At 35.2% G+C, this 11,729-nt stretch overlaps 1 protein-coding gene across 1 annotated transcript; it reads left to right on the top strand.

The window, feature by feature from the left end:
* The first annotated feature begins 1,100 nt into the window (after positions 1–1,100).
* Positions 1,101–11,412, top strand: LOC106117686 (uncharacterized protein CG3556). The gene is made up of 10 exons (XM_013312090.1): positions 1,101–1,188; positions 6,566–6,639; positions 6,942–7,144; positions 7,573–7,670; positions 7,893–8,140; positions 8,323–8,483; positions 8,659–8,875; positions 9,157–9,307; positions 9,835–10,046; positions 10,440–11,412. The coding sequence occupies exons 2-10, from the start codon at positions 6,573–6,575 to the stop codon at positions 10,499–10,501; spliced, it is 1,419 nt and encodes a 472-aa protein (XP_013167544.1). The 5' UTR covers positions 1,101–1,188; positions 6,566–6,572; the 3' UTR covers positions 10,502–11,412.
* Positions 11,413–11,729: the final 317 nt, after the last annotated feature.

Below are 11,729 nucleotides of genomic sequence, written 5' to 3'. Positions count from 1 at the left end.
GTTGTTTGTATTCGACGTGGAAACGTGTCGAGTGACTGTTTAATTATTCCTAAAAATATACATGAAATGTTAGAATGACTACAACTTTTTATATCTAAAGCTTTAAAACATACTGCAATAAACTTTAAACGTGTATAAACTATTGTGGTCCTACTCATTCTCCATTAGAAAGAGTGAGAAAACAATATGTACTTTTGTGGATACCTCAGTGGAAATTTACGTTTAACACTCTCAATGCCTCTAGGCTTTTAACATACTAAAGTGAACTAGCAATGCGAGACGTTGGCACTGAAAGTGTTAGTGAAGTCAATGTTGTATAAAACATGTAAAAATTATGAAGATACTCGTTACTTAAATTAGCCTTAATAGTAAACTTCGCCTTAGGGCCTGTTCCAAAATATCCAAGTAAAGTGGATAACTAACTATGAAATAAAATTACTGACACATGTATTCCTAAATTGTGTGCAGAAAATATGGATGAAAAGTTAAGGAGAGTTACCAGTGTATCTCTCTGCCTACCCCTTAAGTTGACTTGTGAGTAATTAAGTTGTAATAAACTAGCCAATTACGTGAGCGTCGGTGGCTAAGGGGTCAAGCATATGACTTGCAATCTGAAGGTTCTGGGTTCGAATCCCATAATGTACCAACGTGTTTTTCGATTTCCGATTTACATTTATCCGACGTTCTTAAGGCGAAGGAAAACATAGAGATGCAACCTGCACATATCTGAGAAAAAATTCAAAGATATGTGTGAAGTCAACCAACCCGCACTTGGCCAGCGTGGTTGACTATGGACTAGTTACCTCTAACTTAGGGTAGGCTCCGAGCTCCTCGATGGGGACATATAGTGAGCTGATGATGAGCCAATTATGAAATAGGCGTCTTAATTTTTGACGAGACATAATATAAGCACTTGTACTAAAGTATGGTGATAAAATTTCGCAAGGAATATCAAAGTTATTTTCGTTATTGTGAACGAAGATTCATAGAACGGTGGCAGGTGCACTCTTTGATAGAAAAAGCATTGCTCTATTAAATATAACTCAACACTAAGTTGTAAAAAAGCTTCAGTATGAAAAGCGCCGTCGACGTAAACGGACTTTCTGTCTGGTTCGTGCAGTCATCAATCGACGTATTTGAACTCTGTGTTATTGTTAAGTGAATTTCGATAAAAAGCTTTGCAATATCGTAAGTTTTAGATCGTTTTTTTCTACATTTTGTAGATTTTTTTGGATTATTCAGGGACTGCATTTCAGTTTACAAAATACAAGAAAAGTATTGCATATTAAATTTTATCCTCCACTTCATATTAAATGAATTTACGATACCTTAATTAAACTTTAATTACGGATTTAATTAAGTTGCTTATTTCGACAGTATTTAGTGAAAATGACAAATTTTTTAGAATATAAAAAAAGTAAAAAAATGGTTAAATAACTACGTAAATAGGTCAGGTAGAGTGAAACTGTACCAGGCTCTCAGAGAACGGTAACGGTATTTTCTAGCAAAAGGTCGGCATTCGGTCGAGTCGACACAGTTTTATACTGCGAGCTTAATTACAGGTGACTCTATAGTTTTACATTCGACTCGGTTCATTTTAAATACCTACATTTATTTCAGGTATGAAATGCTCTCATGCAATTTCTAGTTACTTGTCACGATATAAATATAATACTGATGACGTTTTTTATAAATTAAATAATATCTCTTTTTAGGGTTCCGTAATTTGAAAGGAAAAAAACGGGAACCCTTACAGGATCACTTCCGTCCGTCTGTCAAGACACTCTTTCTCAAAACCAAGTTAAGGTATGAAGCTGGAATATATTTTGTATCTCTCTTAATCTTCATTTTATATAAGAGTATAAAAAAATTAAATTTGTCGTCTATATGTAATCTTATCAAATATCTTGGAGCCCAAATAAATATGCATCTCTATGTAAATATATAATGCTATTAGAAAAGAGACTAGCTATGCGTGATTGCGATTTCCATGATCATTTCCACTGGCGCGGACACGACTGCAATAGAAATGGCAATCACGCTGCTAACTCCTTAGTCGAAAAAGGGTCTTAAATACAGAAGACTGGACTCGGTTCAATACTGGTGTAATATATTTCGATTATCTTAGTTATTTAGCGGAGTAGGATCGTTCGATTATTTTGCATAATTGTTTCCGTGCTCGGTCTTCGGACCCGCGGTTTATCTCTGCAGAAAGATGGGGGTAATAAGATAATGTTCCTCTTATTTCTCTCATAAACAACGCCAAAGAATCTAAAAAGTTGAGGTGTTTTGATTACGAATAAATATATTTTAAAACAAAAAAATCTTTGTTTTAAAACTCAGACAATAGATGGCGCTATTTCATTATATTTGGTACATGGCATATTTGTTTTTTTCTACAATTAAGAATATTTATGTAAAACTAGCTGTCGCCCGCGACTCCGTCCGCGTGGGATTAAAAATGTATGTTGGCAGATTCTCAGACCTACTCAATATGCTCACAAAATTTCATGAGAATCGATCAAGCCGTATCGGAGGAGTATGGAAACGAAAATTGTTACACGAGAATTTTATATTATGTAAAATGTAACACAATACACCAAACTGATTATATATTCTATAACCATCCACGAACTTATGACATAAATGTCCACGAAAATGTTAGTCACCATTTTTGCACCACAATTTTTGATTATGGTTTGACTTCGAAGGATTACTAGAAATGAGTCTCCAATTAATATCACGTAGTATCCAGTTTATATGTATGAAAATTTATCACTTATTTTTTTGTATAAAAGTAATTAAAATTCATGTTCAGTAACTGCCCATGAATTATACCGCCGTTATTAAACATCCTGCTCCCTCCGCTCATTTGCATACTGATAAGGGATCGAAGTGTCGACCTTTTAATATTGTACGGTTATTTCTTGTAATAACAGTTTGGATACACATAATAACATTTTGTTTATGTTTCTCATATTTATTACCCAATTAGCTATCTTTCGCGACTCTTTCTACAGAATTAATAAGTAGCCTAGTCTTTCAGACTGTTCTATGCCAAATTTCAGCAAGATCCATGCAGCCGTTCCAGAGATATCTTCAAACAAACATTTATCCATCAATCTATCAATCTAAACATTCGCATTTATAATATTAGTAAGATTATTCTCGATTCTTAATAATTGCCTTTTATAGATCAATTCTAAATTTAATGCAATTTTATTTAACCAAATGTAAGCGCGATCTAATCTGCAACTAACGCCATCTAGTTCAATTTAAAAACACTATGAAAAAAACAACTTCAAAATGTTATTTTATACTCATTAAATTTATTGTTGGCTTCTATATTACATAAATACAAGTTAAATGACTAATTTGAACAACACTGCAGTACTGCAACGACTCAACTTATTTAATTAGCGAGACAAAGACGCATCGTGAGCCGGCTTACGGAACGCTTTTTTGTACTCTCTATTAAGTTAAGAATACCCTTATGTAGTATTGTGATAAATTAATAAGCTAATCTTACCTACTGTTGGATTCCTTGACATAATAATAATCTTAAATATCTTACTTTCCACGTGGTAAAGATGATTTTTAGACACGAGCTTTTATTTTTCTATCAGTAGTAACGACCTTCTAAAATGGTATTTTTTATATTGCAAACGAAACCACGAAAGCACGTAGACCACCACAGAGGAGATGTAAAGTGGAAGTAATTCCGTGTTTGTGATGATGTGGATGTGATGGAGGTTTAATTTTAATCCTATTTCACTTCCTATCCTTTTTTATAAGGAAAAGATGGGAAGTGGATTTTCCGGATGAGGTTATTCTTGGGAAGGGAAAATATTTTCTTTCTGTGTATCCTCTGTCGCTTATAGGTAGATAACGTATCTGCTATTTCGGATAACGGGCAACGGTCGCTTCACTCTTTTACCGAAATCAGGTGGCCGTTCGCTCGCCACTTTACAATATAAAAAATTGTATTTGACGGCAAAGGGACGTACTAAATAAAATAAAGTATCTAGGAAAGTCATAAATTGTTTGAAGTACTTATAAAAATGCAAATTGTCTCGTCACTCAACACTTCACTCTGAGAGCGGGGTAATGCGTGTTTCACGTATAAAATAACGTCGCTATTTTATAAACAAATTTGCATGTACTTTAAGAGAAATGGGGAAGAAATTGGCAAGAAATTTTTGATGCAAATTTCTTTTTCCCTAGGGTATTTATATTATATCGATATAATGTTTTGTGTTTAGATCATGAGAGAGAATTGGCAAAGATTTTGCGGTATCTTTTGTTAAGAAGAAAATACGGAATTGAGCCAGTGTATTGACTTAACACTAGCCTTACTAAAATGGCGACGTTTATGTCCCCGCACTATGCATTCTTACACTGGACTTTGTAACGTAAGCACGTCATTCGCGCCAAAGGATTGTACTTAATAATGTCTAAAACTATGTTTAATGTTAACTAAACACTCAAACAATCTTAATATTGCAAAGCAGTAGAAAATTTCTTTCGATTTTGCGTCACGAATTTTTACGACCTTACAATATTGAATTTCTTTTCAACTTAAAAGCAATATTATAAAAGTAAATGTACAAAAACCAAAATGAAATAAAATCAACGGTGAAAATCTTTTTATTTCATTTAAGTTTGAAAGCTTGGAAATATTCTACGAACGGTACATTTCTTATTAAAATTCCGCCCCGCACTCCAAGTCTCTTAATCACAGTTTGGCTTTCGCAAAAATAAAAGTACAGTACCTTTTTAAGTTCACTTTTGAATATAATTGAATTTTATTGTTATTTAAGAGATATCCGCCTTGAATTATAAATAGCAAGAGTTTCTGACACCAAAATTTCTGTATAAAATATGTCACCCCTGACTTTTATCGTTGACAAAACAGAGATAATGTGTTTTAAATGGGAATTTTCGTTGTTGAGAAATGAATGGTCGAGGAATAATCGGTAGTTAAATAACTCGTATCGTCCATGGTATCCAATTACACTACAATTTTATTTACATTCTCTCTAAGGAAAAACATTTTGACATAAGATTCAAACTTAAAAATATAAAAGTTTCGAATATTTGAATACAAGAAGTTCATATAGTTTTCTAGTTAACCTCATTTCTTAACATCGGTCTCAGAAACCCGCAGTACGAGTACAAATTAAAATAAATAACACATTTAACACTTTAAAACATATATACGACATACATACGAGTATACATAATACAAATTTTAACAAGTGTTAATCCTTAATCGGTGAAGGAAAACATCATGATGCAACCTGCACATATCTGAGAAGTAATTTAAAGATATGTGTGAAGTCAACCAACCCGCACTTGGCCAGCGTGGCTGACTATGGCCTAATCACTCTTAACTTAGGTAGGTTCCGAGCCCCTCGGTGGGGACGTATAGTGAGCTGATGATGATTCCTTAATCATTTTATTTTACCGTGAAATTCCACTACCAAAGCGCTATAAAACGAACGATAAAAATGACTATGATTTAATACTAGTGTTTCTATAGGAACGTTTGATTCAAAACTGTTTAGTCAAAAAAAGTCGAACACACGACGGTTAGTCTGGAGATTTTAATACTAACTTTCCAACATGCCGGTCGTTGACGTGTGAAGTTAATGTAATAAGCAATTATAAGATGATCGGCGTTAAAGCAGGCAGGTAACGAGAAGTTTTCACAGGCGAGTGCGGTTTCCCCTTCAATTAGTGCAGCAGACGGAAAATAAGCTGATGCTCTAACGCACCGTCGACACGCTCCGTCCCAACCTTTGAAGTTTGCTCAAGTTAACGCGCTATTACCAGCTTGTTGGTCATAGTTTTTGATGGAATTTACATATTTTTAATACCTAATATATTAAATTGTGAATAGCTATATAGTTTTACTTAACTATGTGGAACTTTTTAGTACATTCTTTTCATATTTTTTTTTTACATGAAGCGACTGTTGTTATCGTATTTAACGTAGGATTTATAAGGTCGTTCAACTTCGTATTTCTATCAAAAGAATTATATCAAAAATATAATCTTAAAGAAGCTTTTTTAATTAAATGCATGGTTTTTACTTAACGATGTATGCGTAAATGATATGTGTCAGGACTGCGCCAAATTATCCATGGACTCTGCCTATCCTTTTGGGTTACGGGCGTGATTATTAACCGAAATAATTTCCAATGTTATTTCTCATTTGTACGTAATTTCCATTTGTTAATTGTTTACTTTTAAATTATATAACGTATATAATAGGTTGACTTACCAGGGTAACATAACGTTGGCGGAGTTTAATCCATCAAGCGTCATATCAAACGGGTATTGTTGAGCGCGCCAGAATAGATTCCCTTTGTAGTTCACTCAGACTTGTCGACAACGAGGCCTTACTAAAAGCGAAATATATGTACCTTTGATATATTACAAAGTATTATATACAATTTTCGTTTTATATTTTTTTAATATTTACCGAAATTAAAACATTATTAACGTGTTGACCCATAGAATATTTTTGATCCAAAAATCGTTAAACATATGTTTGTTACAGATTAACAATGTACGGGCGGGTCGCATTGTTTTTGATTCAGCTCGTGTTGCTGACGCATGCCTATGCTCAGACAGGTGAGTTTAACTTTTTAATTTGGACATAAAGTGTACACGGCCATAAGCTGACTGCCAGATTGCGGCCAGATCCCATTATCAGATATACGATTGAACGATTCGTAAAGGTCAAATTCGATCGATGATTAAAAAAAAAGGTCGTTCAGATATTTTCTTAAGAACACTCTGCGTGTGATCTATTTTTAATTTGTTTGCTTACAAAGGAGCCGTACGTACGTACCATTTGGTGACAGCACTTATCGTCTGGTGCTAAAGATGATAAGTATGATATGTTTCTAAAGAAAATAAAATTTAAATTTCAGAAACCGAGCCGCCGAATACTTTAACAACCAAGGCTCCAACCACGACTACCAGTACGACGCCAGCACCAACAACGGTGGTATGGGAAACGGAGACACTGAACGAGGGCCAGGCGATACAGAAGGCACTGCAGTACTTACTGCAGCATCGTCAGCCCGATTGGGGATGGGGGAATGATACTCACCATGTCATGCTGACGTTACAGGTATCTTGACACGGTTACTAAATATCCTCCTTCAAAATAAGAAGGAATTAGATGAACTAATTTTAGTCCTCTTTCACTTCCCACCCTTTTTGTTATAAAGAGACGATGGCAGTGGATTTTCTGGGTAAGGGGAAGCATGGAAACATGGAACACATCTGCAATTGTTTGTCTATGGGCAACCTATAATTTAAAAAAGAAAAGAACTAGGGTTAAAAAGTTAAATGGATTCAATTAATCAGACACTAGAATCAAATAAAATGATATTGTTATACCCATTAACTATAGAAAGGATTTAGTAAGGTTTTCAAGCTACACAGGTGTCTTTGTCCGTGTACCATTAATGCTAATAATCAGAGAGTATTTGAGATATTCCTGTTGCAATGATTAAATTGCAAAATAGTCTAAAAATTATTTCTAATTTATTTCAGCTTGCAAACAACACAGGCAAAGAGATAGAACAGCAAGGTCTGGAAATGCAGCTGTCGGCTAAACAAATGGAGATAGAGATATTGTTGATGATGTCCAAGTAAGTAGAAAATTCAGTACTTCAGTACCACATTTGAGAATGATTTCTTCTAATCTTTTGACAGAATTTTTCGCAGTATCAGATATTTCATAGCGGAAACAAAGGCTAATAACTTATTATAATCATTTGCTTGTGTACAATTTAATGAAGGATAAAGACAACAGTTTGAATGATTAGTGCTTAATGTTAAAATTTACCAAGCATAAAATTTCCTTTCCACAGACATCACGAGTCGCCTCCTCCTCTGGGTCGTTTAGCCGCCTATACCCTGGCTCTAGGCGCGCTCTGCAAAGACCCGCGTTCTTTCCACGGCCGCGACCTGGTAGCTGCGCTGCTCCATAGAGAACCACCACATGATTTGGAGTTCGCGTACGCTACGCTCGCTGCGTGCTCCTCCGCTGCGCATGTTCGTCGACGTCATATCCGACGACTGTTGGACATTGCTAATGCTGCTGCTGACCATAGTCTTGGTGAGAATTTAAAATCTTAACGACAAGAGTTTGGTTGGTGTTTAGATAGGAGAGTGCAATTTCATTATTTAGAATTCTCTTAACATAAATAAAATAGTTTGTTTTTAAGATGTTTGTTTTGAATTGCTTAAAGTCTTATTTAACACCGTTTTAAACATGTCATAATTTAATATTTTCATAAGACACAATATCGATGGTGATCCTGGCTCTGCGCTGCGTGGTGCAAGACCACCGTCACCGCAGCCTGATTCACTTCGTGCGACGTCCTATGGCCGGTCTGGCGCGGCAGCAGCACCCTGACGGCAGCTTCGGCTCACTCACCACTACTGCTCTTGCTATACAGGTGAATGATGTCAACAGACTGTGTGTTGTCTGTGTTTTAAGATTTACCTTAGACCATCTTTCAATGTATTATAGCTTAAAAGAGCCAAGAAATGTTGAGTATATTCAATGATATTTCTTTTTAGTTTTCTATGTCTTTACTACTATTATATGGGTAAAAATCATTTCTCTTCCAGGCACTAGAAGATTCAGATAGTGGTCCCGGCGCGCACCAGCACTGGAGTCTTCCAGCGGCGAGGAAGTGGCTGCTGGAGCGGCAGGGGCCTGACGGCGGCTGGGGAGACGTCGCTAAGACTGCTGCCGCTGTGGCAGCGCTCACGCCCGCCTCTCTCGCTGCGGTCCGACCGCCGCATTGCAGTGATAAACTGCTGGATAGCCGGCATGAACCCCTCGGTAACTGAGCATTGCTTTGTTTAGTACTAATTTTCTTCCTATTGACTATTGTCTCAATTTGCGCATAAAACAAAAGTCCAATCTAGAATGCAGTCTTGTAGCTTAGCAAATAGGTGTTTTTGACTAATAACTTTAGAGACTAAAAAATGATAGGTTCTCAAGGAATCTATTGCTGGTTGCTTTTTTACAAACTTCAATGTCTTTTAAACTCCTTTAAAGTGTTTTACAAAATCTACCAAAAAGTTAGTTTAGTTTTTATTTTGTTTTATTTTAAATTACAGATAACAACGGCGGAGATGGCAGTTTGAAACTGGCATATCAATCTGGACACAACCATAATGATTCGGACGCGCGCAACGTTTCCTTTACCTACACACTGTGGCTCGGCACCAACGTTACTGAGAATTACACTCTTTATATGGTAGCACCAAGGTAAGGTATCTAATAAGATTATTTAGAACTTAATATTGTGTTTAGAGTTTGAGTAAAGAACTTGATATAATGATCACATCACCATCATGAACAGCTCACTAAACGGCCTCATTGAAGGGCTCGGAGCCTACTCTATGTTAGAGGTGACTAGGCCCTAGTCAACCACGCTGGCCCAGTGCGGGTTGGTTGACTACACACAAATTTTTCAATCTTTTCGCAGATATGTGGAGGTTGCACCACGATGTTTTCTTAGTCGTATGAACGTCGGATAAATGGACATATGTAAATCGAAAAACACATTGGGTAGATGGCGGGATTCGAACCCAGGACCTGCAATTTGCTAGGCTAATGCTGGACCCCTGAGCCACCGACTGTCTACTTACTTATCAGTACTTACCATTGTCGAAGTGCGACATATTGGTCTTTAACAAAAGATTTCATTGCCAAAGGGCATAAACAGAATCAAAAATTATCAAGATTCACTTTTAATGTAACGACACTAAAGATGTATGTACTAACTTTTTCAGGAACATATCGTTCTATCATGTGATGCAAATGGCTGCTGAACAGGACCCAAAGTTCAAATTCGAGGCGAGCGAGTGGCCTAACGGTCATTACGTGCACACCCTAGCCGGACATAAGGAGGAGCCGATGGGTTACCATTACTGGCTTCTGTACCGCCTGCCGGAGGTGCCCGACCCTGCTAGTCCCCCTGGCAACCAGCTTGTAGCACCAGTGGGTCAGTATTTTTTGTTATAGCTTCCCTTATCTGTTTGTCTTGCTAACTTTGGGTTAATGTGGTGCTGCTTACAATGATTTCAGTATAATAAGTGGACACTATAGAAACGGTTTGCTTAATATTAAATCCAAATATTACATTGTTAGGTTAGGTTAGGGAAATTATTATCTTTAAAATCAGCCAAGGTTTAATTGTAACTTTGTCATATTGTGTATTTATTCATTTTAAACGGCTGAATAGGACTCTGTAAAATTTGGTATAGAGAATAGAAGAACATTTTTAGAACGTAGCTTGGAAGAACACATAGGCTACTAATTTTTGTTTTATTTCGTGCGGATTGAGGCACATATGCAATGAGGAAAGGAAATTTTGATGTTTTTTTTATATTTCCAGGTGTCGACGATCTTCTGGTAGAAGACGGCGAACATTACCTCTTCTGGTACAAGAAGTTGTAATTTGTAATGATAAATATAATAAGCATTTTAAATCAAAATGCTTCTTTTCCACGTATCTCAAGTAAAGTAAATAGTTATTTATTTAATGTTTTGTTAGATTTAGAATTATAGCAATTAAGAAACTTGTCGTAATATTTCATAGTTTTTATCAAATCACAAAATCAAGATTTTTTTAAAGGTATTTCACCTTTTTTATAGAATAATTTATATTTTAGTTTTCTCGCGATATCATCTTTGTTTTTCACTTTCATTATCATCATCATCATCATCATCAACCTGCCCTTGTTTCTACAGGATGTCGCTAGATTATATAACATTCTTTCATACATCACTATCAGCTGTCATATCTGACTTGCTTTCGGAGATCCTCTTTCACACAATCCACCCATACTTTCTTCGATCATCATGTACCATTGTAGCCACATTCAATCGCATTAGTTTATTATTTATGTAATCATCATCACTCTACGTATATACCACGTTGATCTTCTGCTCTTCAATTTCTCTATCACTGACGCTTTTTACAGACTTCCACTAATATATACGTCTCCACTGAGGGTCTCGGAGCCTAAGCTAAGTTAGCGTCAACCACGTTTGCTCTTGGTTGGTTGACTTCATGCATATCCCTAATATCCATTTTTAGCTTTTTCCATCTATTATACGGTATTTAATTCTAACTTATAGTTATAGTAAATTTACATATAAATCTCCGTTTCTCTACATTTAGATGATAATAGTGTGAATTGAGTCTAAAGAATGAATAGAAGTTACTAGCGCCTTTAACTTTTATATAGCAAGAAGTTTTGTTACTGTTTGTTAAATTTTAATTCAGGATTATTAGAAAAAAGAAAATGTACAAACGCACAGCTCTCCTTCTTTTTATGTCGTCAGTTTTATCATTTTGAACTTAACTTCAGTAAACTTTTTAAACAAAAAATTAATGCATTTAAATGCTAAAAATTGTGTTTGAAATTTCAGTATTTTATACTTATTCCATAATTTTAATATTCTTTATCGTTAATTTATTGGTATCATTTTAATATAATTTATTTCAAATAATTTTAATTTGAGCTTAAAGTAAGTTTAACTATTAATTTTTTTTAACTTAGTAATTACGATTTATGTAAAATTTTAGTATGTTTCAAAATTACATAGGAAACACTCAATTAATTTTATTTTACATGATTTTAAAATATAATGTTTCTTAAATTAGCAACTGGCCATATGG

The sequence above is a fragment of the Papilio xuthus genome, unplaced genomic scaffold (assembly GCF_000836235.2).
Source record: "Papilio xuthus unplaced genomic scaffold, Pxut_1.1 DF827679.1, whole genome shotgun sequence".
Lineage (NCBI taxonomy): Eukaryota > Metazoa > Arthropoda > Insecta > Lepidoptera > Papilionidae > Papilio > Papilio xuthus.
The sequence above is the reverse complement of the archived record's forward strand: the minus strand, read 5'-3'. Positions and strand labels throughout refer to the sequence as shown.

Coding starts and splice junctions, on each gene's coding strand:
- LOC106117686 (XM_013312090.1), top strand. CDS start 6,573: ATGTACGGGCGGGTCGCATTGTTTTTGATTCAGCTCGTGTTGCTGACG. Junction 7,145..7,572: donor ATGTCATGCTGACGTTACAG/GTATCTTGACAC, acceptor AATTTATTTCAG/CTTGCAAACAACACAGGCAA. Junction 8,141..8,322: donor TGCTGCTGACCATAGTCTTG/GTGAGAATTTAA, acceptor TATTTTCATAAG/ACACAATATCGATGGTGATC.